The 26110-nt window shown below is 44.1% G+C and overlaps 1 protein-coding gene across 1 annotated transcript in view; it reads left to right on the top strand.

Moving 5' to 3' along the window:
• The window catches only part of GABBR2 (gamma-aminobutyric acid type B receptor subunit 2), a 335814-nt gene that overhangs the window by 198257 nt on the left and 111447 nt on the right, over window positions 1-26110 (top strand). The window contains exon 7 of the mRNA XM_081067695.1: window positions 8078-8314. Within this exon, the coding sequence (XP_080923821.1) occupies window positions 8078-8314 (237 nt within the window). The remainder of the gene's footprint in view (window positions 1-8077; window positions 8315-26110) is intronic.

Raw genomic sequence — 26110 nt, 5'->3', positions numbered from 1 at the left:
GAACAGAATGCATCCACATCAGCCCTTTTGTGACATCTCAGCAGGCCCCCGTTAGTAAGTGGCATAACAGGGCCCACGGTTCTGGTAATCAGGAGATCTGCACAAATTTGTTCATCCCCACCAATTAATCTGCCACCTCAGCTATTCACTCTACCTCCCTGGGCCTCAGTTTCCTCAACTGAAAATGAGAGATTTGGGCGATATAATGCCTAAGGTCCTTTCACAGCTAAGTTCTCAGACTCTGTGTAAGTGTGGTATTGGGTTATTACAGCAAGTTATATGACATGATTATAATGGTAAACCCTGGAATCTCCAGGATGAAGGTGACTCCTGAGAGAGAAAGTCGCAGAATCAGGAGGAAACAGTCTTCCTCTTGGAATGCATTCTCCAAGGTTCCCTTTTCCATATGCCTCTCTCCAGCATCAAGCCATCCCCAGCTTGCTCATTGGCACCCAGGAGATTTCTGGTAGGAGGAATAACAAGGTCATGATCTTCCTCCAGAGTCCATTCATCAGTCCCTTCCCAGTGGAATTCCTAATGATGTAACAAGCACAGACCTTCAGGCTTCCCCAAGCACGCACAGAGCTCAATCTTCTGGAACCTCCCAAAGACGGCCTCTGAGCCACTGAGGTTCCCCATCACCACTCTATTCCCAAAGAGACTGTGTGGCATTGGTGATTTCTAGTGTCAGCTTTCACTTTTCCAAGTCACTGTTAGGGTTATTTCTATGGTGAGCATTTACGATTCTGGCCAGGTTTCTTCAGTGAATGTATGTTCAAATTAGTATTGGGTACATACTTAGGGGTAGAATTTCTGAGTCATAAGGTATGCTTATATTCAGCTTTAGTAGACTCTGCCAAACCAATTTCTACAGTGGTTGCACCAATTTAGACACCCCCTGCGGTGACTGAGAATTCTATTTGGTTCACATGCTCACCAACATTTGGTATTGTCAGCTTTTTTGTTTTAGCATATCTAATGGGTGTGTAGCAGTGTCTCTGCCTCATTTTAGTTTTAATTTGCATTTCCCGATGACTAATGAAGTTGGGCATCTTTTCATATTTTCATTGGCCATTTTGATATCCTCTTTTATAAATTACCTATTCAAGTCTTTTACTCAGATTCTCTGCCTCTTTGTCAGTGATTTGTAAAAATTTGCTTTATATTTTGGACATTAATTCTTGGATGGTTATACGTATTACTTATGTCTTCTCATATTCTGTACCTTATCTTTTCATTCTTAATGACGTATTTTGATGAACAGAAATTCTTAATTCTAATGCCGTTCAGTTTATTAGTCTTTTTTATGATTAGTATATTTGTGTCCTGTTTAAGCATCTTTGCCCACCCAAGCTCATGAAGATATTTTCCTATCTTGTCTTTTAGAAGTTATGCTTTACCTTTCACATTTAGATATAGAATCCACATGGAATTGATTTTATGTATGGTCTGAGGTGAGATTAAGATTAATTTTTTCAATATGGATAACCAATTGATTTGGGACCACTTATTGAAAAGTTCATTATCTTCCCCATTCCCTATGCTACAGGTCAGCTTTGTCATAAATTAAATGGCTGTATATAGTGTGGATCTGCTTTTAGACTTTCTAGTTTCTTCCGTTGGTCTATTTGCCTACCCCTTAATCAATACCACACTGTCTTAATAATTAAAGCTTTATAATAAGAACTGATAACTGGTAGTGTAAGCCCTTCATCTTTGTTCTTCTTCTTTAATGTATTTTTTTTTAATTTTCTTAGTCCAGATGTCATTTTCAATTTAGATCTACTCACATATTTACATTTTCTATTACTTTTCATTTCTTGCTGCATTTCTGTTCTGTTTATGATCATTTTCCTCCTTCCCGAATAACTCCTCTTAGTCTTTCTTTTACTGTGGGTTTGCTAGAGACAAATTCTCTCCATTTTTGGTTGTCTGAAAATGTCTTTCTTTCACCTTGAATTTTGAGAGATACATTAGTTAGGTATAACATTCTAGATGACCTATTATTTTCTTTCAGTACTTTAAGATGCCATTTCATTGTCTTCTGGCTTCCATTGTTTCTAGTAAGTCAGCTGTCAGACTTATCCTTGTTCTTTTGAGGATAATGCATACTTTTTCCCCCTCTAACTCCTTTTAAGATTTTATCTTTGTTTTGGGCTTCAGCAGTTTTACAATGGTATGCTGAAGTGAGGTTTTCTTTGGATTTATTTTGAATAGAGTTCACAGAACTTTATAGAAACTTCATGAATCTGTGGATTGATATGTGTTTGGGGAAAATTCTATTCTAATATCCCTTTCAGTATTACTTTTGCCTATTTTCTCTTTCCTCACATTCCAGCACACCAATTATACATACGTCATATATTTTCAACATATTTCATGTATCTCTTATGTTAATTTTTTATTTTCTATCCTTTTCTCCTCTCTGTGCTTCAGTCTGAATATTTACTATTAAGGTTTCTTCTAGTTTCCTAATCTACTTTCTACTGTGTCTAAAAAGCTGCTTCATCCATCTGTTGAGTTCTTAATTTCAGTTATTGTATTTTTTATTTTTAGAATTTCCATTTTATTCTTTTTTCTTTCATTGGTTCCAGTTCTTTGGTGATATGCTGTATCTTTTAATTTATATTTTTGAGCATATAAACCTTGCTATTTTAAAGTCCATGTCTAATACTTCAAGATTTGGATCGCCTGTGGGTCTGTTTCTATTGCTTATTTTACTTCTTTACCTCCCCCCCTCTCTCCTTTCCTTCCTCCTTCCTCTTTTCCTTCCTCCCCTCCTTGCATTCTTCCTTCCTTTCATCCTTCTTTCCTTCTTTGTCTTTTGAAAAAATTATGTGTTCCTATCTCCTTATATACCTGGTAAATTTGATTAATTAACTTGGATATGAAAAGCTGTAGAGGCTATAGGTGGTGTTATCTTTCTCCAAAGAAGATTTATTTCTCATCAAGCAGGCAGCTAGAATAGGGGCAGATTATCTTAATACAATCAACAATTTAGATTATTCCAGGCTTGATTTTAGTTTTTGTAAGGTCTGGTCTATTTTGGTTCGTCTTTATTCCTGGTCTCAACTGAAATCTTGGGGTGTTTACTGGCCCTGGATTCCAACTCTTGTCTTCCTGATATGATGAGACTCCAAACACTTCTGTTTATTTGTTTAGCCCTCTTGCTTTATGCAGCTGCAAATGACAGTTTGAATACTGGGTTCACTTTTTTTGTGGTTCCTTTTCCTCTGAGACCTTGACCTACAAGACTTTGCTGCCCTTATAGCCCTGGATTATAGTTTTTGTCTTCCTCTCGCCATGGAACTGCTGAAAGCTCTTATCCAATGCTTCCTGTTCCTGCAGCTAACTAGCCTTACAAATCAGCAAATGCCTCAAGGGGAAACAGCAAAGAATGTTGGACTCTTCTCAAAGTATTTTTCTTCCCTCCAGAATCTTGGCTCCTCGAGTCCTGGATGTCCTGGTTGCTTTCTGGTGCCTTTGAATAACTCTTTTTATATTTTATTCTGCTTTCCTGAATGCTTTTCATGAGAGCTTTGGTCTGATGTAAGCTATTTCATCATAGTCAGCTTGGAGGTCTGAACTGAGATTATTTGGCTTAAAAGTGGGGGGGAGGAACAGTCCATTGGGGATGGGGTACGCATGCCACTGTCTTCAGCTCTTTGAGGTGCTGTTGTGCGTGAGAGGGAGCAGATATGTTTATTGTGGCTCCACAGGAAGACATAGCATGCTAAATATAAGTTACAGGGAGATAGATGTACACTCTGTATCCGGAGGAATAGTGCCATAGACATCAGGCATTCCTTCAGTGGATGGCTCTGCCTGAAGAGAGAGTGAGCTTCCCAACACTAGAGGAGGCTCAGAAGGAGCTCAACCAACACCTGGAAGTTGCTATTTAAAAGATCCAATCAGATTGTAAGAGGGGCTTAATCAGTGGTGACTGATTTATGTATTCTTGAAATCTTAGAAGATTTTTAAAAATATGGATGTAGACTAAATATCCCCTAGTGTACCTTCCACACGAGACCCTGTATTCCAGCATCTCACAAGGAATTCTAGGGTGAAACTCTGCCAGCTTTACTGCTGCAGGGGTGGCAGTTGGAGATGTGGAAAGGGGTGTGTCCTTCTCCTTCTTTTCTATTCAGTCCATGAGGCGTCTCTCTCTCTCTCTCTCTCTCTCTCTCTCTCTCTCTGCCTCTCTCTCTCTCTCTCAGAAAGCAGGACTCCACTTGGTTCTGTTGGGATGACAGACGATAAGGTTTAGTCACATTATGGGTTAGCAAGCTTGTGTGGGCTAGCCTGGAAACCTAACCACTATTTATAACATAGTTTCTGTGGGAAAACATGTTCCCAAATTCCAACAACTGCCTTTCAAAAATATGCTGGAGCACAACCTGTCAGTAATTGGGATGATCTATATAAAGTTATTTTCTCAGAAACTTTTAGCATCTCATAAACTTGACCTCAGATAATGAGTAATTATCAGCTTTCTGTGTCAGCTTTACAAAGGAAGGAAGAAGTTCTTCTGCCCCCAAATAATTGGAGGCCTGCTTTAAGAACAACTATTACTTTTGTTCAGACAGTTATTTCTTCCTGCTGTCATTGTTTTGCCCAAGGGAGATTGGTGCTGGCTTCACCTGGGAAGTGATGAATGGCCTGGGATATAAGGAGGTAGCAAAAACTTCAACTTGGTTCTTGCAAGGACATTGAGAATGAGGTCACCTTTCAAGTTTTAGCTATACCTGTGTCCCATTCCCAGGACTCTGCCCCCAGAAACGAGGTAAACATTCATATTTCCAGTGTTCTCCATCCCCCTCTGACCCCTTATCCTACATAAAATGATGAATAGTTTTGGGGATGGAAAAGATACGGATTTACAAGTACACATGTAAAACGGATATGTAGGGGTTTGTGTTGGCCCCAAGGCCAAATTGAATAAATAATATGATCTCGGTCCCCCTAGTATCTCCACACACACACAAAACCCATACACTATATCACGGAAGTTTAAAAATGGCACTCCTTTACCTCCTAGTAAGATCACACTTCAGGTTGGGATCCCTGCTTTCACAGGGTCGCAGAAACCTTGTAGGATACGTCAGTGGCATGTTCTGGATGGCAAAGAGGTCTAGAAATGTCACCCGAATGGAATCCTTGGGTTGAACACACAGGACTCAAAGGCAGACACCAGCAGCCCTCAGATGGCTCTGCTATGCTTCAGAAAAAGCTCCACGAGCAAAATCCAGGAAGAGAGAAGTCACAGGGGCCACATTTCTTTTATGCCTACAGCAATTAATTAAAGAAATACACGTTTAAATAATTTTTAGTACTTTTAAAATAGCCAATAGCTGAATTAACCAGAAATAGACCCACATTGCCTTCAAAAATCAAAGAAAAATATAGCCAAATAGTAAAAGATGGAAAAATTACAAAGATGCATTAAGACAAAACATTAAAAGGTGAGACTCACGTCCTGGACCTTTACTTTTATCAGCAGTGGCTGGTATTTGTGGTCACCTGCCATGTGCTAGACAGTGGCCTGGGTCCTTTGCACCCTTCATTGTATGGAACCCTCATGGCCACCCAACAAGGAAGGACTTGGGGAGATAGGACCCAAGCCCAGGTCACAGTTAACAAACCACAGAGCTGGGGCTGGAGGGCAGGATGGCCTGTTTCTGTATCAATGTGCCAGGCTCTTGCCTCTATTCCTGAGAGGGAACTTCTAGATCCCTTGGTCCAACTCATTTTTTGGATGGAATAACTGGGCGTAGAAAAGGTCTCTGTAGGTAATGTATCAGGTTCTGGCGATTCCTCAGTGATCAAGACAGATAGCATCCCTGACCCCATGGAGCTTAATTCTAGTTGTGGGGGAGTTGGAACAACAGACAATAAGCAAGTAAACACGTAAGTAGGAAAATAGCAAGATATGAAATATACAATAAAGAAGATAAAACCAGTGGATAGAGAACACAGGGGGAGAGGGGATTTTAGAACAGGTGGGTCAGGGAAGCTGTCGCTGAGAAATGACAAGGGTTGACATTTGAATGCCAAGAATATTATGCAAAGATCTGGGGAAAAGCTTTCTGGCAGAGGAAACAGCTAGTGTAGAAGCCCTGAGGTGCAAACAAACTTCACGTGATCGAAGGATCCAAAAGGTTTAAGGAAAAGAGAGAGCCTCCTAATGGACCGTTTCATGCTCCCCCAGGAGGTGGAAAATGGTGAAGGATGATTGCAGACAGCCAGCCCACGGGGATGTTCGGCGGGTAGGGGTGTGATAAATGGTAAGAAGGGGCTGAGCTGGGCTGGAGATTGCTGTCTCCTTGAAGAACCTCTGGTTTGAAGAGAGTTTCTGCTGTGTATTTTGATTGATGAACAGAATGTGATGGCTGGACATGATGCATTTCTGAAGAAAACTGTAAACAGGGATAAAACCTGAGTCATTCAACAGGAGCCGAAATAAAAAAGGTGCTAGATCTGTTGCTGGGACACCAGCATTCACATTTGGTCAGGCAGAATTCCTCTCCTGCATGGTCCACGGTGGGAGGGTCTTGGCCGTCCCCTGGCACCTGCGTAAGTGACCCCACTCTGCTAAGGGCAAGAGACTCAGTCTCCAGCCTTCAATGTCTCAGCGTTACCACTCTCCTATATACTAGACATGGCCCCAAACAACTTGAGGTGATTTTCAAAAAGCAATGATGCCCTCAAAAGTCAAAAATGAGGAAAGTAGCAGGGATGGAATGGGAATCAGTCTAGCTATACACATGTGCACACACACACAAACACAAGCTGTGTGACCTTGAGCAAATCTCTGGACCTCTCTGTGTCTCCAGTCATGAGGGGTGTGAGGGAGAGGCATGTATAAGTGCATCTAAGGACCCTTCCAAGTGTAAACTGACAGATGGTTTCTACTTGTGATTTGTCCCCCAAGAGGGTTTTGCCAAAGACTGAGCTGTGAGTTCTGATGACATTTCTAACAGAGGTCAGAAGAGAAAAGGCCATAGAGGGCTGAGGCTAATGGGTTCCCCAGGGCATTCATTTGGACGTGTAATCCTCAGGGACTAAAATAAAAAGGCACTTTCAGCATTTTGTGACCACATCAGAATGTTAATATCACCAATAAACCTTTTTTTGAAATTCAGTTCAATGGGAGAAAAAAATTCTTTGTTAAAAAATGCTGTTATTCACAGCCCCTGCTATAAGATGGAAGAGGAAAGAGGAGGGGATATGATGTAGGGTCAGAACAGCCCTTACACTTGGGCACCTGGGACCTGCCCTAGGCCCATGTTCTATGAGGGCCTCGTTCAGACCCCATGGGCTCAGAATCCACAGGCCACCAGGACATGCCCACCCACAGTCTGCACCCCGCTCCCTCCTAGACGAGGGCCTGAATGCCCTGCCCAAATGTTTGGTGCCGCTTCCCAGGCCCAGGGAGCCTCTTGCCTGGGTGAGTCCTCTTGAGGGTAAACTGTATCTCGGTGGTCAGGGGCTGCTGATGCTCTAAGATGGAGGCGGTATGGGCTGAGCTTGGCTGGGCCGCAGGGCAAGATCAGCTCCCCCTGTGCTGCTGTGTCCATCCTGAAGCTCTGAGGCACCCCAGAATTCTGAATTCAAACTTGGCTTTTCAGATCATTAGAAAGATATATTTATTATGGTGGGGAGATAGAAAATACTTTGTTGAACAGTTTATTGGCTTGTCTGTAACTTACATATTTAGACATATGGTATGTGGACCTCCACTGGTACTCTAGCTCCAGGCCCTGCAAATATCAAGGGGAGCCCTGGTTAGGGTGCATTTTTCCGTCACCCTAACCTTGCCAGACAGGCAGGGTTCAAATCTCAGCCCTGCCACTCACTAACTCCGGTGCCCTAGACAAGTCAACCTTCCTGAATCAGTTTCCTCACCTATGAAATGGGGGTGAGAATAGTACCCACCAGGAGAGGTTTCTGTGCGATTTAAATGAGATAATGCATCTTATCTCATTTAGAGCCTAGACATTTGGAGAGTCTCAGCTCTCCACACCTGATGTCCCTGCTGGTTGTAACTTGGTGTCCCCCCCGACCCCTCGTTTTTCAGACTCCGCAGCAGTATGAAAGAGAGTACAACAACAAGCGGTCCGGCGTGGGGCCCAGCAAGTTCCATGGGTACGCCTATGATGGCATCTGGGTCATCGCCAAGACGCTGCAGAGGGCCATGGAGACGCTGCACGCCAACAGCCGGCACCAGCGGATCCAGGACTTCAACTACACAGACCACACACTGGGCAGGATCATCCTCAACGCCATGAACGAGACCAACTTCTTCGGGGTCACGGTCAGTCCCCCAGGCTCTGTTTCCTTAGTGCCCCTTAGAGACATACCAGGCAAGAAGGGCTGTGTCACACACCTTATGACGTTGGACCCATTCTCTCAGATTGTTGAAATAACGTCCTGTGGGCCACAGGATTTCAGGGCTGCTGAAACGGGAGGGGGAGTGGTGCTCTCTGACGCGCTGGGAAAATGCTTCTCTATAACTCATGGATTCAAAAGGCTATGATGAGTTGACTACACACAGAGCAGGTGGAATTCACCAGATGGTGAGGTGAGGTGGTCGGCAGAAGCTCTAGACCCAAAGGCAGATTCCAATCCTGGACCTTCACATTCAAGTCTTTAAACGTGGAGTTTTCATAATACCTATCCTGTGAGATAGTTATGAAGATTAGCCATTACAAAGTAAAAACTGCTAATATTTGTTGAACGAGCAACTTGCTCTGAGCCTCAAGTTTCTCATCTGGGAAATGGGGATAATAGACATCTTGCATGGAAGTTGGGGAAATTAGCAATGATAATAATGGCTAGTATTTCTTGAATGTTTATTATGTGCTAGATACTGTGCTAAGCACTTTATGTAGGTCCAATGCTAGGCACTCAATAAATGCTAGCTGTTGTTGTGGTTAAAATGGTCTCATTGCCTCCATGTGCCATCCATAGGAAGTAGGTACTATTATTATCCCCATTAGAGGTAAGGAGCCTGGAGCTCAGAGCATTTAAGTAGTACAGCTCACCAGAGGTAGAGCTGGGATTTCAATTGGGTCTGGCTCTTAATTGCTGCATTACACTACCTTCTCATAATGGACATAAGTGGTAGTTATCTGTGTCTTATAATGATGTATTTGTCATTAGCTCTGCTCCCAGGAAATATGAAAAATTTGTCTAAAGTGTGATTTGAAATGCTGAAGTATCTTGTGTTTTAAAGAGTCATTTACAGAATCAGTCTTTCTTAGGGTGTGAAGAGGGGTGGCTAATTGGTGCATTTCTTGTTAAATGTTCATATTCCTTTGTGCATATGCTCAAGCTTGCACTGTTGGTCTGGTGGGGCAGGTGTGAGTACCTGTGCAGGTACTGGGGGTGTAGACAATAGTGTGGGCACCGAGGTGAGTAAGATGGGCTCCCTATCCTGGAGCCCGTGGTGCAGATGCAGGGGCCAGACCCGAATGCAAATGAGAACAGGAGGTGTTCAGCACCATGGGAGAAAACCAACTGTGTGAGCCCAGAGGGGTTTCTGTGACCTTTGGTGAAAGTGTCAGGGAAGGCGTTCGGAAGAGGCAGCATGTGAGCTGTGCCTCAGACATGCAGAGAGGAGGCTGGAAGTCTGGGCAGATGGAGTGTGGTGAGCAAGAGAGAAACACGTGCCTGTGTGCAGACAGTATTGAAAAGGAGGATGACGAGGCTGAGAAGGTATCCACAATCACCCAATTCTGAAGGGACAAGCTAAGGAGACTGGCCTTTCTCTTAAAAGGCAACGGTTCTCAAAGTGTGCTTTGGCCAGCACTAGTAACCCCTGGGAGCTGGTTAGAAATGCAAGTTCTCCAGCCCCACCCCAGACCCACTGAATCAGCATCTCCAGGGGTGGGCCCAGCAGGCTGTGGTTTAACAAATCCTTTAGGTGATTCTAATGCTCACTGGAGCTTGAGAACCAGCAAAGTGGGCGTTATAGCGCAGCCGACATTCATTTGGACTGGAACATTTAACAGCTTCCCTCAGAAGAGTGGTTTTAAAAAAACTTTTTTTATCCTCAGAAACTCTTGTTATGAAATCTCACATGGTGCCTGGTATATCATACGGATGATAGAAGAGCTTCTCCTTTGAACAGAGGACCAGCCATCTGTCCAGGTCCTTCTTCCCACAGCGCCCCCCCCCCCATAGCCCCAGGACCCCTCCCTCCGCAAGTCCCCACAGAGCACCAAAGACCTCGGAGATCCTTTCTCTTCATGGTACACATCCAGACTGAGACTTAGAGAGGGGTGGGATTCGCCTGGGGCCCCACCGGTAACACTGCAGCACAGCTGTCTCAACGCGTGGGTACACTCGTTCAGGTTTTCCTTTCACACTTTGCTTCTCGTTTAGTAGAATGAATTCATAATACCCCAAGTTGAAATGGCTGGATAGAGAGCTACAGAATCTAGGAGGCATTTTGCCATCTCTCATAATCCGAGAACTCGGCCTTTTGCCTGATGTGTCTTAGTTGGCGATGATTTATGATGACTTCTCCGTGCTCCTTTTCATCTAAGCCATCATTCATAATCCCTACTTGATGAGCAATTAGATAAGACTGAATCGCTTTACATGGCTTGAAGATGAGTTTCTTTTTAATGGGAAATTCCTTGACACATATTTATGCCTGCCCTGGCTTGTGACTCGTAATTAAGCGCATGTCAGAACGGAAAACGGTCTTAAAGATGCTTAGATTTGACCCGCTCATGTTGCAGATGAATATCTGATGTATGGACAGGGAGCTTTCAAAGTCTCACAGAAAGACATTGATTCGGCACAGCCGGGAAGAGAGCTCAGATTGTTCCTGCCCCCACCACCCTCAGCATCTGTCTTCTCCTCCTCTTTGCACAAGTCCCCCTTTAGCTGAGAAAGAGATTGCAACAGTTCTTCACTTCCCCCTCCCTTTCTCCTTATCCCCTTTGTCACCTATTAACAGGTGCTTATCTCTGGATTGTAGACAGGTTTCGTTAAAATTCTTTTGATCAGAGAAAAAAAGGATGCCTTCTGACAAAATAAAAAGTGTTTTCTGTGGTCCAAGGAGACCACAGAAGGCCAAATTCAGCCATAAATAAAGAATTAGAAAGGAACAGGGAAGGTGGACATAAATGGAAGCATTTCCTAGCTGCTGAAGGGTTTTCATTATACAGCACACACAGTATCCATTTTTCTACTCTCAGGCAGACATTTTATTCTGGGTCACCCTCATTTAACATGTTTACTATACGGAAAATCATTTAAACGCATTAAATTAATTATATCCGTGACTCAATTTCAATTGATTCAGTATGCACACTCTCAGCTGGGAGCTGGGCCTGTGGCTCCTGTTTGGCATGCTGAAGAAATTTCTTCCACACATTTCTGGCTTAGTTTGGGGCCCAGCTCTGTTTTATCTTCTTAAGGCACTCTCCTCCTGGCTACCCTTCTCAGGGAACACACAGAAACGGGATTCTCTGTCCCTACCTGCGCATGGATGGCCTGGGGGTCCTGCCCACCTCGAATTCCGAGTGCGTGATTCTGATTTTTAGCCCCGTTATAACCTCTCTACCGTCTGCAAATCTCAAAATGCTTTCCCACCTGGAACCCACACTTCTGCCAAACATGTGACCAGAAAGTCAGGCTAGAATTGGCTATTTAGATCTCAAAAGCCCAGAGAATTCTGGGAATCCCAGCTCAGCAGAGTGTGTTTACAGCAAAGATTCCTAAACTTGTGTATGTGTGAGGATCTCCCAGAGGGCTCCGTTAAAAATTCAGATTTCCCAGGCCCGGCCCAGAAATTAGGATGCAGTGACTTCACAGTAAGGCCAAGAAATTCGCATTATTAACAAGCAGTCCAGGTGATTCTCAAACAGCAACCTTGAGGCTCTCTCGGGGCTCCAGTAGTGTGCAGGCTTGCATGCGCACACGCAACACACATTTTGATTTTAAACCCTGTCAGAGATGTATTAGTTCCTGCGTTCATTCACTCCCAGGAACCCATTTACTACCAGAGATGTACTCAATTCATTGACAAAAGGATATAACTCTTCAAAACATGCCTAGGAACATGTGCTAAGAATTCAGGTGAAGATTAGAGCGTTAATTTTGGGGGGTAATCATTTTTAAATTCTTCTCAGTTTCCAGTCTCTTAAAACAAGGATGATGTCCCAATCTCGAAGTGGACAAATCCTTTGGGTATGTCAGACCAAAATAGGATGGCTCTCACCAGCAGTATTCCCCCTTTGGTAAATGTTTCTTCTGAACTGTCTTTTAAAATGACACTATATTTAGTCTGTGGCACCTACGACAGAGGCTAAATTAATAAAATCTCATTATACCCTATTGTGAAAATGTAATACTCATAATGTTTTTTTCTATCAAGTTACTGAAGTTAGATACACCAGGTTTGTGTGGAGCTATGAAACATCCAAGAACATTTGACGATAGAGAAAGAAATTAACAGAAGCTCCTGGGGAATATCCTGGGTTGTGAGAAAAGGGCCCATTCTTGCTAAACTATATCCTGTGATCACTTCCTCATTCCCTCTAGGTGGCCAAATGTAGAAGTCATCACAGCTGCAGAGGGTAACCCGTAAGTTTCTTTACATAACAGACCCATTCTCCATTCTCTGCACAGTTTCTCTTGGCCAGCTGTGAGTCTGGACATCTCCATTTAACATCTGTCGAGAGAGGCCGACAGCCTTAGGTTCAGGTGTGCCACCTTTGATGGCTGTTCCCTTCTCATTGATTTCACCCAGAAGGTGACAAAGACCAGAAGATGGCAATTTGGAGTTTATTGATCTATTTGCTTTTGTTGCTGGTGAACAAGATTCCAGCCCTCCCCAGTGTGTCCCTTAAAGTTTTTATGCAAGATTTTAAAATAGTAATCTCTATTAAGTCTCAAATACTGCTGCTCTCCTCCCACTGCCAATGTTTTGCCTGAAAAACATACATCAGAGAGTAAACTCAGTTTGGTTGGAAACCAGTTACTCCTGATACTTGGAACCATGTCGGCAGAGGAAGCTACCGAGTTCCTTCTCCCAGGGAAATCGCACTGTTGGTGAAAGCTCCCATTTATTTCACACCCCGTGTTGCCTTGCCCTACGGTGACCTTGAAGTTGTACAGTTAATTTTTTATCCAAATATGAAACTTCTCACACACACACACACACATACACACACAGATGAGTTAAATGTCACCTTGTTAGGTAGAGGTAACACATCTCCCTTGCCTGTCGGATCTTTTGGGGTCCCAGTTTTATTCTCCAATACCAAAAGCTAACCTTCCACGTTCCCACCAGCCACCCATTTGTCATTTGTGCTTTACACTTGGTGTCATCATTTAGCGTACAGTCTTTTTTTTGTTTTTGGTTGAATTTGAGTGAGATAAGAAACAGAGCCCTAGGAACTCCACCAAAAATAAAGAAAACTCTTTTAACCCAGGATTTGACCCCTTTAGGGACTGCTCAGTTTACCAGCCATGACTCCAGCCCCTGGACTCTCGCGATTCCTCCTGTTTCTCAGTTTTGGACTCGAGGTGATCACTTGTCAGAAACTCGGCGACAGACCAAGAATGAAGTCTGTTGCATGACATAGACAGTGGGGCTGGTCCAATGACCTCAGGCTAGCTCCCGATGCTGCTCGCAGATTCCTATTTATTCTAAGGGGCCCCATTCATGAGCCTTTCTTGATCAACAACAAACCCTTTCAGAATGTCCTCTACACCCCACTTGTTCCCACCCCATCCCAGGCCCAGAGAGTTCCCGTGGAATTACATCACACACAAACTTAACACAGGAGCTGATTTGAGAAGCTGCTTTCTCTGCCTCTATTCCCTGGCTAACCAGCCCACCCTCAAACTCAGATAAAATGCTCCATTGCCTGGGGCATGGCAGTGATGAACTATAACAGGAAACGCAAATTTGAGAAGTCAGTCAAAAAGAGGCCACAGACTACCACTTAGAACCGTGCCACCTCAGGGAAATTATTTATGTCTCTGTGCCTCAGTTTCCTCATCTGTGGACTGGAGGGAAATAAACCTACTTTATAAGGTTGTTGCGAGATAACAATCTTGTTTAGCACACAGTAACTGCATCATCATTTTTACTATTAGTATTATGACTACTGCTATTACGATGGTGAGGTGAGGTGGGCCTAATCAAGCAATATTCAGGATCAGCAAACAATCATTCTATACCTACTAAGGGCCAGTCTGCTTCACATATATTATCTCATGGAATTCTCTCAACAATAAACAAATCTATTAGCTTGTATTAAGGTTGTAGTGGTTTAGTAGCAAAACAGAATGGAGTAAACCATGCCTGTCGGTGGGAGCACTTTTGAGTTCTCTACCTGCAGCCATTCACTCCAGGGATTTGATAGTCACCTTAAAAATGGAAGGCATCTGCTCACAGACCTCCCTTCTGTTCCTCCCTTTAGTCCTGCTCAGTGCTGCTCACACACCAGTGGCCCTAAGAATCACCACTCAGCATTATCCACAAAAACTAACTGCAGCAGATGCTGGTGGTGCCTGAGACAGATCTCCTGGAATCCATTTGAGGGGTTTGGTTAGGTTTGCCCACCCCCCAGTGGCCTTAGGTGCCCCTGCTAGTGACTCCGGGCTTGGAGGTGCCTGGGACTTATGCCTCAGCCCAGCCAGCAGCAGTGACTGGCTGATGTGGTGGCACAGCACCAATGCCATTCCCCTCCACAGGTCCCCGTGGGATGAGCCTGAGGCTAGGCCTCCCCTGAAGCCACATCCGAGCTTGGCCTTTTCCCTTTTTCACTCTCCCTACAGGTTTCTCCTGAGAGCACATCCTTCATTAATCGCTTGCACACGACCCTCTATCCTAGGCTCTGCTTCTGGGCGATCCAATCTAAGACACCCATGTGTCTTTGTGGGAAATTGAAGCATTTTCAAGAGGGAATTTTTACTGTTACCTAATTGTTTCCTATGAATTAAGTTTAGCACCAACCCTCCTCCATCACCTCCCCTACACTGGTTCCAGACTCTTCTCCCTCGTACTTCGTTGCATTTTGCTTGTTGCAGTCAGCCTTGGGAAAGCCAGATTTATCTCCTCCAATGAATTAGCAGCTCTCAGATTTGCAAGGACCACAATACTTCAACTAACACTCGACACGCGCTAGAAGTTCAGCAAACACTGGTAACCTTGAGTTGACTTTGTTGGATAGAGTCCACATGTGATTGAGAAATTCAGTCCCACTCTCCTCTGCTGCCTTTCAGGCTTCTATAAACTATAATGCCTTTTCAACCCAGTCAATCATCAGAACTGGCAACAGAAGTATTAACAGAATCTGTTCTGGAATCTGCTAATAGCAATTCCCATATTCTTGCTGTGATAGCTGGTGTCACTGTTTCATCCTAGTTGTGGAAATCTCCGTGTGTGTGTGTGTGTGTGTGTGTGTGTTGGGATGGAGATGAGGGACTCTCACCGCTTCCTTCCTGAGGCAGGAGAGAAACCCATCCTTTACCTGCCTCCCCGTTTCTCCCATCAGCGTCTCTGAGGCTCAAGTCCCAGGGCCTGAGGAGGCAGGGGAGTTGCTGATTGGTCCTCCGTAACTTGAGACTGTTAGGAGCCTTTCCTAGAGGTAATTGCTAGCAATAGACAACAACTATAATAGTAATCATAATCCTTGAGGTGTGGCTGTCCTGTGTACAGAGTACATTTACAGTCTCTGTCTCCTTCTTTCCTCAACACAATTACATTTGTTAACATAATGCTAATAACAGCAACCAATTAAGGAGCTCCTACTGTATCCTGGGCAGCATGCTAAGCACTGTACACATGTTATGAAATGTGACGCTCAAAACCACCGCCCAGTGTGGGGTGTATAATTCCAAGTGCCTGGAACGCTCCTCCCAGGGAGCTGCGGCTGGCTCTCCCCTCTGTCACATCTCTGCACACGTCACCTCCTTGAGGCCCTCCCTGACACCCTATTTAAAATTGCAACTCCCTTCATTCTTCTTCGCAATGTTACCCCATCGGATGTGCTACGTATTGTACTTATTCATTGTCTGTTTTGTTCTCGGCTGTATCCCTGAGTCTTAGAACCAGCTGCCTGGGATGTAGTAGGTGCCTGTAAATATTTATTTAGTGAATGAATAATTTAGATAATTAATGACCATGTCATAGATTTAAAAAAAAAAACAGGCTGACCAAAAACAACTATTTACTCAACATCCCTCAGGTAGCGAGTAACAAGAGTTTATTCAAAACTGCCCAGTATGACTGACTCAAAAGCCCATGGTCTTCACCATTCAGGTATCCCATAATCCACCCAGCACCCCCACCCAGCACTTCCTATAAGCCAGATCTGGGCCAGGCAGGAATAAGATGTAAGGTTTGCCCCAAGGAACTCACAAGCCAAACAACAGGTGGGATGCAATGGAGAGAGAACAGAAACCATTCTCCCCACGTTCATAGTGGACGATGTTGTGGTCCCCCGTCTGCCCTGGGTCAGTGTGTGTCCATCTGTCCCTTGTCACTGGACAGTGAGCCTGTGAGCCCTTTGCCTGGGGCCTGTAATTCTCTCTGTCCCTCCGGTGCCTTGTATAATACTGGCTTGCCCCTGAAATATATGTTTGTTGATTGAATGAATTAGGAAATGTGGCTCAGTGAGGCCGAGTAGCTATGCTGGGGTCCCACGGTGTGCTGGCAGTGAGACTTGTTCTGAGCTGCATCCTAGGTCTTCTGCTTCTAAATGTCTCCAACTCTCGTGTTCTGTGCGCTCCTTGGCTGCCCTCCCCCCATTTCTTTAAGCACAATTACAAATGACTGCAGATAACATACAGCACCGGAAAGAAACCTACTCCTTCTGCTGTCAGATAAATTTGAAAGATCAAAATAATGTAGTTTAGTAATTTGTTTGAATTGATGCTTAGCCTTCCAAAGCTTGCAAGTTTGACTTCCTCAATTCAGGGGGAAAATAGCTGTTTCCTTATGAAAAGCAGTCTGGAGGAGTGGATCGTCTTCGGAGAGCGTCACCAGCAGCCCTATGTACAGACTCTGTCCAGGTCCCCGAAAGAAGGAGCCAGTAGCATGGTGGTCATAGTAACAATTACTGTAATGACAAATGCCATGACAATAGGAATGGCTATACTTTTGGACGCTCTCAATAGCTGTTACTGTGTTAAGCTCTTAAATGCATTATCTCATTTAATCCTCATAATAACCCTTGTCATGGGTTGAATTGTGTCTCCCTAAAAATCCATATTTGAACTTGTAACCCAGAGGACCTCGAATGTGACCTCATTTGGAAACAGGGTTGTTGCAGATGTAATTAGTTAAGATGAGGTCCTGCTAAAGTAGGGTAATCCAATATAATGAGTGTCCTTATAAAAAGGGGAAATTGGGAGACAGAATAGGCATCGTACACAGAGGGGGAATGCCATGTGAAGACAACGGCAGAGATGGGGTGATGCTTCTATAGGCCAAAGAATGCCGACGATTGCCAGCAAACAACCAAAAGCTGGGAGAGGGGCATGGAGCTGATTCTCCCTCACAGCCCTCAGAAGGAATCAACCCTGCTGACACCTTGATCTTGGACTTGGAAAAACAATTTTGAAGGGCTTCATAATACATCCCATGCATTTCTCTTTGCATGAGGCCAGAATACCCGCTCAGTGTGTGTCAAGGAATGTTAGCTCATGCACTTGCTAACCAGGAGGGAAGTCTTCTTCAATCAGAGGAGGACAGCTGACATAAATTTCAGCTGACAAAACACACGGCTTTGAACACTGATGGATGCTAGCTCTGCCTGTGTGCATTCATGCAGAGGATACTCACACACACTCGGATGTGACCCTCTGTGTCTACCTGGCTGATGGCCAGTCCTGCATGAGGAGGTGAAGGAAGCTGGGAAGATCCATTTTCTTAAGGAATTGCAACCCCTCCCCTCCCTTCTTCTCTTTCAGTGGAATCCAGGCTTCCTAGAATTCTTGCTTAAACCAGTGATTGGCAAGTAGAGACCTGGAGTCTGGTCAAGGAATTGTAAATTGTAGGGATGGGGTAAAGTGGAGAAAGGGTTAGAGGGGAGTACCCACCCTCGTCTTGCTAAGAGGCAATAGTGTGAGGTGCTTACGGGCACAGACTCTGGAGACAGACTTCCTAGGTTCACATCTTGGTTCTATTTGCTAGTTGGGTAAGCTTGAGCAAGAACTTAATCTCTTCGCACCTCAGTTTCCTCATCTGTAAAACGGGGACAATACCTTAGATAGGGGTCCCTGTAAACAGACTTGGAGACAGAGCATTGTGTACGGAAGATCTGTGGGAGAATGAGCTCAGGAAGTACAATGTAGTGACGGCAGCAGGATTAGGTAGAGCAAGAAGTTGATCCAACATGTGGTTGCAACTGGGGCCACTGCTGACCCTAGAGGAGCTCTGGAACCAGGATTTGGCCCTCAGAGTTGTCCAAATTGAGGCACAGGCCCTGGGCCTTTGTATCTTCTCATCAGCCAGTAACAGGCCATGGCTGGGCCCTGGGAAGGGTGTGTCCTTGGGCAAGGCTCTTCCCCAGGGGGGAGGCTCCTTGCCAGTAAGGGACCCTCAGTAGCCAACATTCCCAGAACCTGGGGGATGGTGCTTCTGTCATAAAGAGAGAACCTGAGCGGGTCCCCCAGTATCCCTTCTCGATACAAGGCCTATCTTAAAGGGTTGTGATGATTACAGAGGTTATACACGTAGAGTGTCTGGGGCATGGCAAGTGCTGAATTACTATGAGGATGATGAAGAAGGATGGTGCATTTGACACCAGCTGCACACAGTCCTCTTAGGTCCTCAAACACCAGTAGTTAACTTTCCAGGAAATACTGGGGCTGGTAGGTCCCCGTGTCGTTGCTTCAGTTGCATTCGTGCAGCTCTTGCCACCTTGGGGAATTCACATTCTCACAATCAAAAGCACACAAGCAAACACTCACATGCAGTCACGCATACACACCCACACACCACTAACTATGTGATGTATGGGTATTCATATTCATTGTGTGGATAGCTATTTGTCCATCTATTCCACTGGTTTTCAAACTTGTTTTTCAAAAGAGATTTTACATATCAGCCCAATATCATTGTCCCTCATTTAACATTTACATTAACATTAAAATTATATTTAACATTACTTTTTTTTTTCAAATTTGCTCCTTGGAAGACTTTGTTAAACCTCCTTTTTTATTTAAAAGTTAGCAAGCAAGCTTCTGCAGTAAGAGTGATGAAGTAAAGCCTTAGTAGGGAACCTGGCCCCAGCCCTTGGGTCAGGCCCAAGGAGAGCAGAGGTGGTGACAAATCCCCTGCCAGGTCTCAGAGGTGGGAGAGGAGGTGACCTTAGCTGGTATTCAGACCTATCCTCTTTATTTTAATAGTTGTGCTTGATTTTAATGTGTATTACAAAAATATAGCTAGCATTTAAGGTAACGAGATAAGGTCTCCTTTTGTTGTTGTTGTTGTTGTTTTTTTAAGAGGCAGCTATTTAGTAAAGAAAAGCACAGATGGTATGTGGATGCTGCAGAAATCATGAAGGTGGCACATGTGTGATGGAGGTTTCAGAAACAGTGACCTCCTTCTCGCTTTGTCTTTACTTTGTCTTGAAAAGCACTATGGTTGTCCTCTTAAAAGGCTAAGAAATGAATCATAAAAGAGTGGGAAAGAGAGAGAGAAAGAGAAGTCAATCAACAGCAGAATGTTGGTTTTTCTTGGCCAGCTTGTAGAGTTACCAAAGCAGCAAACAGTACTATGTTCTTATACACACGAGTTTTTGTGTGCGGGGTTAATAGCCTTTTTGTTTAATGCCCTTTCACCATATTCATGTGTTTTTAGTAATAAAATATGGTGTCAGGCCAGGGGTGGGTGTCCATTAAACAGACAAGAGCCAAGTTGCTTTGGGTGAATCTGTCTGTGGTGACCATTGAAACATAGCCCTCAAACCCAAGCAGCATGGTGTGGAAATCCTTGCATTCGTCCTTACTGAATCATTTTAATTCTCAAGTAGTTGGCTAGCTTCACAACAGAGCCTTCTACTACCTGCTCCTTGAGGGTAGAGTCTGAGATTCACCACTCTGTTCCCAGTTGCTAACTCATGGTCTGCTCATATTTGACTTTCAACTGATGGTAAATGAACAAATACATCAGAGATCTTTTTATAACCACCCCAGTCGGCAACCCCTTCAACATCTCCTCAGGGCTTTACACACAGTAGATATACAGGGAAGACTGGTTAGCTGGTTGGATGGACAGAAGGATGAGCATAGGGAGGGCGGGTGAGTAGATAGCTGGATGGCTGAATGGCTGAATGGATGAGAGGATGGATGGATGGATGGATGGATGGATGGATGGATGGATGGATGGATTGATAGATGGATAGGTGGTAGGTGGATAAATGGCCAGCTGGGTAGGTAGACAAAGATGAATGAGTGGATGAGTTGGTGGGTGGACAGGTGTGTTGGAAGGAGTGAGTGAGTGAACTGCAGGCCTAGAAGAGGTCATTGCAATTCCTGTGTCTGCTTTATTCTAATAAGAACACATTTCTCCGGGAGGATTTTCAGAGATAATGGCCCTGATGTCTTGACTCCTTTTCTGTACAAGTCCTGACCTCTAGGAAGTGTTGGCTATATTTTCTGATGTGAGGCCTCATCTTGTCATCTGATGTGAGGCAGTACATGTTTCATCTCATGCCTTTATTCTTCACTCACACTTCATCCTTTCAGGGATTGAGCCTCATTAAAATCTGTCCTCTACCCGGTTGCTCTTTGAGGAAGTTCCTTGTTAGGGCATTTCTGCTGTGAAAAGTATCACACCAACCCATGTGAGTGCCAGCCTGAATGCTAAAGACTGTTATTAGCAGATTTAGCCTAGAGATGTTTCAGAGTTGTCGGTTCTGATGTTGATAGGATTATATTTTCAAACATCATCACACATCCTCTATGACAGACTTGATTACTCTGATGAACTAGTTTTCTTCCTTTGAGAGATGTTAAGTTGCAGAAATGATTCTGAAAGCATTTGAGAAAAGTGCCAGGCAAAACTGAAGTGAAACTATTTCATCTGGGTGGCTTGTTTAGCTTGCTGGGAGAGAGAGACAGCTCAGTGTGGCAGAAAGAGCACTGGACGTGGAGTCCACAGACCTAGGTTTGTCCCATACATCTTAGCAGTGGTGACCTCAGGGACGTCTCTAACCTTTGAATTTTCTTTGGCGAAGTGAGACCAAAGATCAAGGGCCTCTCCCGGGGTTGTTCTGGAGATGAAATGAAGAAGGTGCATTACAAACTGTAAATGTGTAATGGAGGGATCCCTGGTGGAAGAAGAAAGAAAACCATACCTCATATGTGTCACAATATTTTTTTTAGCTTAAACAACAAAAGAAATCAAATATTTAGTGAAAAAATGAACTGTATTACATATATGTCCAACAACCAATCAAACACATTTCTGGGCCATGGTATTGTATTATCAGTGATGGGACCATACCACACAACCAAGAGAAGTGGCTGTTTCTATTTGCTCATTCATTTCTTCTACAAATATTTACTACACCTTCTATATGAGAGTCATGGGGAAGGTGATGCTGTAGATATAGCATTAAGCAAGGCAACGATAGTCCTTGGGCCCAAGAGAAAACAGACAATAAACAGCTAATCACCTGAATAACTATTTAAATATTAATTGTAGAAAGTGCTCTGAAATAAGATTACTAGGTGTGTTGAGGGCATATAACATGGAAGCCTGACCTAGGCTGGGGATCAGAAAAGACTTCTCTGAGGATGCTGAGATTGAAGAATGAATAGGAGCTAATAGGCACAAAGGAAGGACGGGCATTGCTAGAAAAGGGAAGCACAAATGCATAAGCCCTAGGATGAGAGGACGTATGGCACCTTTGAGAAAACCAAAGAAAGCCAGTGTGAGCGGAGCAGAGAGAGTAGAATGGGATGAGCCTGAGGAGTGGGGAAGGGGTTGGTGGAGGCCAGATCCTGTCTCACCTGTTTTCCTAAAGCCTGTGGGATCTCGTGGGAAAATGTCTAGCAAGGGAGCAAACCAATTGCTATTTTTAAGACGCTTTCCCTGGTTGCAATGGAAGGGAACCCATTAGGAGGAAGCAAGAGCAACTGCAAGGAAGCTGGTACCCCCCATGGCGATGAGTGCATAGAGAGAGAAGCAGGTGGATTCAAGGCGCATTTCAAGAGAAAAATCATGAGACTGGGTTTCTAACCAGTAGTGATAGGAAAAAAGGGATGAGCAAGGATGTATTTCTAATGCAATTATGTCCCATTTCTAACTGAATGGTTCTCAAGTTATATACACTGTAAACGTTATTACAGAAAATCAGAGAAATACATCTATATACTGTATGGCATTCTGTATAATTTTAACATCTGGAAAATCTGAAAATTTGCGTGGTGGCTCAGGGAGAACTGGATGGTACAGTCAACCTTCCTAATCCTGCAGAAAAATACTCCATCTATGCAGAGGCAAAGATTGGGTCCTGAATGATATTTGGTAAATGCTCATTAAAAACAGAGAACATGTAGAGAAAATATGTACGATGTTGCCTAACTTAGGGTATAGGCCTATTTGAAAAACTCTTGAGGTTGGAGGCCTCAAAGTGCATAGAGTTAGTTACTGTTATGATTGATCAGCTCTAGACTGTGACTTTGGTAGACCCTTAGTGTAAATGTATGAAAAAATGCAGGAATTTTATCTATGTGTATGTATATGTGTAGATAGACAGACAGATAGATAGATAGATAGATAGATAGATAGATAGATAGATAGATAGATAGATAGATAGAGCCAAAAATATATATACACATTTTAAGAAAGGAAAACACTGTATTAAAATTGTAGCCCAATGAATGACGCTAGCATTCATCTGATTATACCATCTTTTGAGCGAACGTCATACTACACATTGCTACCATAATTCAATTCAACTTCAAAAAGTAATACATAGGTAACGTCTCTTAAAATGTGTATATTTTTTTGGCACCTCCGGTATATTTACAGGTCCACAGTATGTAATAAAACGGTGACCTAGATTCTCTCTCAAACACACGGGATCTTTAGCAAGCCGTATGTGGTAATAGTTAATCCACATAACCACTGTCAATTCCCCTTCAGTAAGTTGGCACGGTCCCTGCAGTGCGTGCGGGCTCTGCAATGCTTTCTGCAATGTACCAAAAAAATTCCCTGTTCATCCTCAAATCTAGTAATTCTATCAACTAGCTTATGAAGAGCTGCCTCAGTAATCCATGTTTAATGACCTTCGCCCCTGGACGGCTGCCTTGGGAATTTAAGTCTCTTGTGAACAGAGTATCCTGAGGTTGTCAACTCCAGTGTAATGGAAACATGTGTCCTATTTACCCCCATCCCTACTACAACGGGATGAGGAGCAGGTGTCCACCTCGGCATCCTATCCTTGGGCTCCAACTTTTATGAGTAGTAGCAATCGTAACAGGCAGTGGGATTTGCCGTACGTCTCCCCGGTGGACAGTCAGTGGACCGCAGCTGGGGCTGGGCTCTGTGCCTCAGTTCATATGTAGGATCCAGGGGATGTTGCCTGGTGTGGTCAGAGAAGCGATTCTTAGATCTCTCCGGTCTCCTGTGACTCTGAAGTAGCAACAGACAAAAGGATTTCAAGATGGGAACCAACATTTATGAAGTAGTGAAATTCCTGGGAGCAAGCCCGGCTCATGAGACAGATGTGACTAGGACCATTTTCTAGAAGAGGAAACCAAAGCTCAAAAGGCTGAGTAACCTGCCCAACCTAATAAGGTGGGAAGTATGAACTGTGCCCAAGTGCACAAGGTGGGAAGGGTCAGGGTCCAGGTTTCAGGCCTGATGTAAGCCACTTCCAAGGCCCATGTTCTTTTTGCACTTCTGTGCACATCCCACTTCCCTTAGTAGAATCCTTTGGAACCTAAGTTAGCACTGTCACACCAACCATGTTTCTACAGAGCAATCTAGACAATCTAGCATCTCAATTCCTCCTTCCACTTACCGAGTCTGCTGATTCCATGAAATCCCAAATACCGCCTCTCCTCTCTCTCCTCTACCACTCATTTATTCTGGCTCTCTTTTGCACTCACCAGATTCTTCTTCCTAAATAATCTCTGACCATGTTATTCATTATTAAAAATCTCCAGTACTCCCCACTGCCAGAGAATGCAGCCTGGCATTTTAGGAGCTCTACCCCCTGGCCCTAACCTGTATTTCCAGCTATTTCTCCTCATACTGCTCTTCACACAGAGGGATACAAGCTACTCTCCCAAACACGCATCATAATTTCCAACCTTCATCGCGGTTCTCCTGGGGTCTTTTTAATCATCTTTTCAATCATTTATTTACTCAGTGAATAATTTTTAGGAACTTACTATGGGCCAAGTACCATATTGGGAGCCAGGGATACAAGTGAACCAAGGAATCAGAAGTCAAAGAATTTGCCACCTAGTGCAAGGAGGCAAACAGTCAGTAATCGACATATTAAATAGGTAAATTATGTAGTATATTAGAAGGTGGTGGTTACTATTCAAAAACAAAATGTAAAGGAATGTGAGGAGGGGAAGGAGGATTGGAAATGCCACCAGTGGGTGGGGAACAGGGAAGAGTTTTCAACAGAATGCCCAGAGGAGGCCTCACTGGGAAGGTATGTTTGAGAAAAAATTTGAAGGAGTTGAAAGAGTGAGCTGTGCAATGACTAGAATAAGAGTGATCCAGGCAGAGGGCAGCCCTACGAAAGCTTAGGGTGGAATATCTGGAGCGCTTGGGGTCGGGGAGCTTGTACTTCCAGCCAAGATGGAAGAGTACTAGGGAGCGGATTTACCCTCCTGCTTTAAACAACTAAAAACCCTGTCTCAAAACATTCTGTGAAACAACGGTTTTCCGACATTGGATTACAGACAGCAGAGGACAGGGACCCCTGAGAGAAGGGACACAAAAGACCTTATGATTGCCCGGGTAACTGCCTGGAGAGTTTCCAGGTCACAGCACAGGGAGGAGGTGGGGGGCCCAAACAGAGCCCAGCTGTCTTGCCAAATGGAGGAGAAAGAGTTGAGAATTTAGGTTTAGAGAGACCAAGAAGGCTAGAATTTGCAGGTAGAGCTGCATGGAAAGAAGAGAGCAGTGGGGAGCTGCAGATGGGTCCCCTCAAATCCTCAGCTGTGTACTCATCAGCACGTGCTGTATAATGAGGAAACTACCTGAGACCAGGGAAAGAGCTAGCAGAAAGGGACAAGCAGAAGGATCCTGAAAGCAGGGCCAGGAATCACTTATGTTCCCACCAGCCATGGTGGAAAATTTTTGGAAGATACTCAGAAGGATATAGTCTCAGTGGTGGGGTAAAATTAACCTTAGACTAAAGATAGCTGTTCCTGCTACAGAGCTTAAAAGCAGGCCTCAAAAGGGTCAGACTCTTTCCTAGTAGCTTAATTATGTCCCAGGCAAAGCTTAAGAATATTTAAGGAGTATTTGAGCACCCAATGAGGAGTCTGACATCTAATCAAAAATTATTAAGCAAGCAAAGAAACTGGAGTGTGTGGGAACTGCAAGGAGGCAGAGTGGCTGGGACAGTGTCAGTGAGGGGAAGAGAAGTTGGAGACACTGTCAGAGAAGTCAGGGGGCAGATTGTGTCAGTCGTAGGAAGCTATTGAAAGGACTTTGACCAACTCCGGAGTCAGGAGAAGATGTCTTCCTTCTTACCTCACCTACCAAATTGAAAAGTGCCCTTGCTTTGTTCCAAACTCCCTGGGACCACCAAAGGAATGGTCTGTCCTCAGCAGGTTAGCCTTGAGTGCACACCTGCCTACTAACAACCTTCACACAGCCCTTCAAGGACTGTCAGTTCAATGAGGAAGCAGGAAGAAGATGAAAGTGAGAGAAAAAGAGCTTCTGAAAGGAGGACGTTTCTGACGTGGAGCAAGGAAAGACCTGAGGACCTGCTTCCGTCATTCCTTCCAGTAGACTGCCTGCAAGATGGGCGGCCTCGGAAAATCTTCCAGAGTGATGCCTTGTTTGCTTGTTCGATTAATAATTGAGTGCCATCTACTTCTAAAGAGAGTTTGAAGCAACTTTGAATAACAGGCATGTATACATCGAGGCTAC

Source organism: Rhinolophus hipposideros, assembly GCF_964194185.1.
Source record: "Rhinolophus hipposideros genome assembly, chromosome: 11".
NCBI lineage: Eukaryota > Metazoa > Chordata > Mammalia > Chiroptera > Rhinolophidae > Rhinolophus > Rhinolophus hipposideros.
Note: the sequence above shows the minus strand (reverse complement) of the source record. Positions and strands in the feature narration are given on the sequence as shown.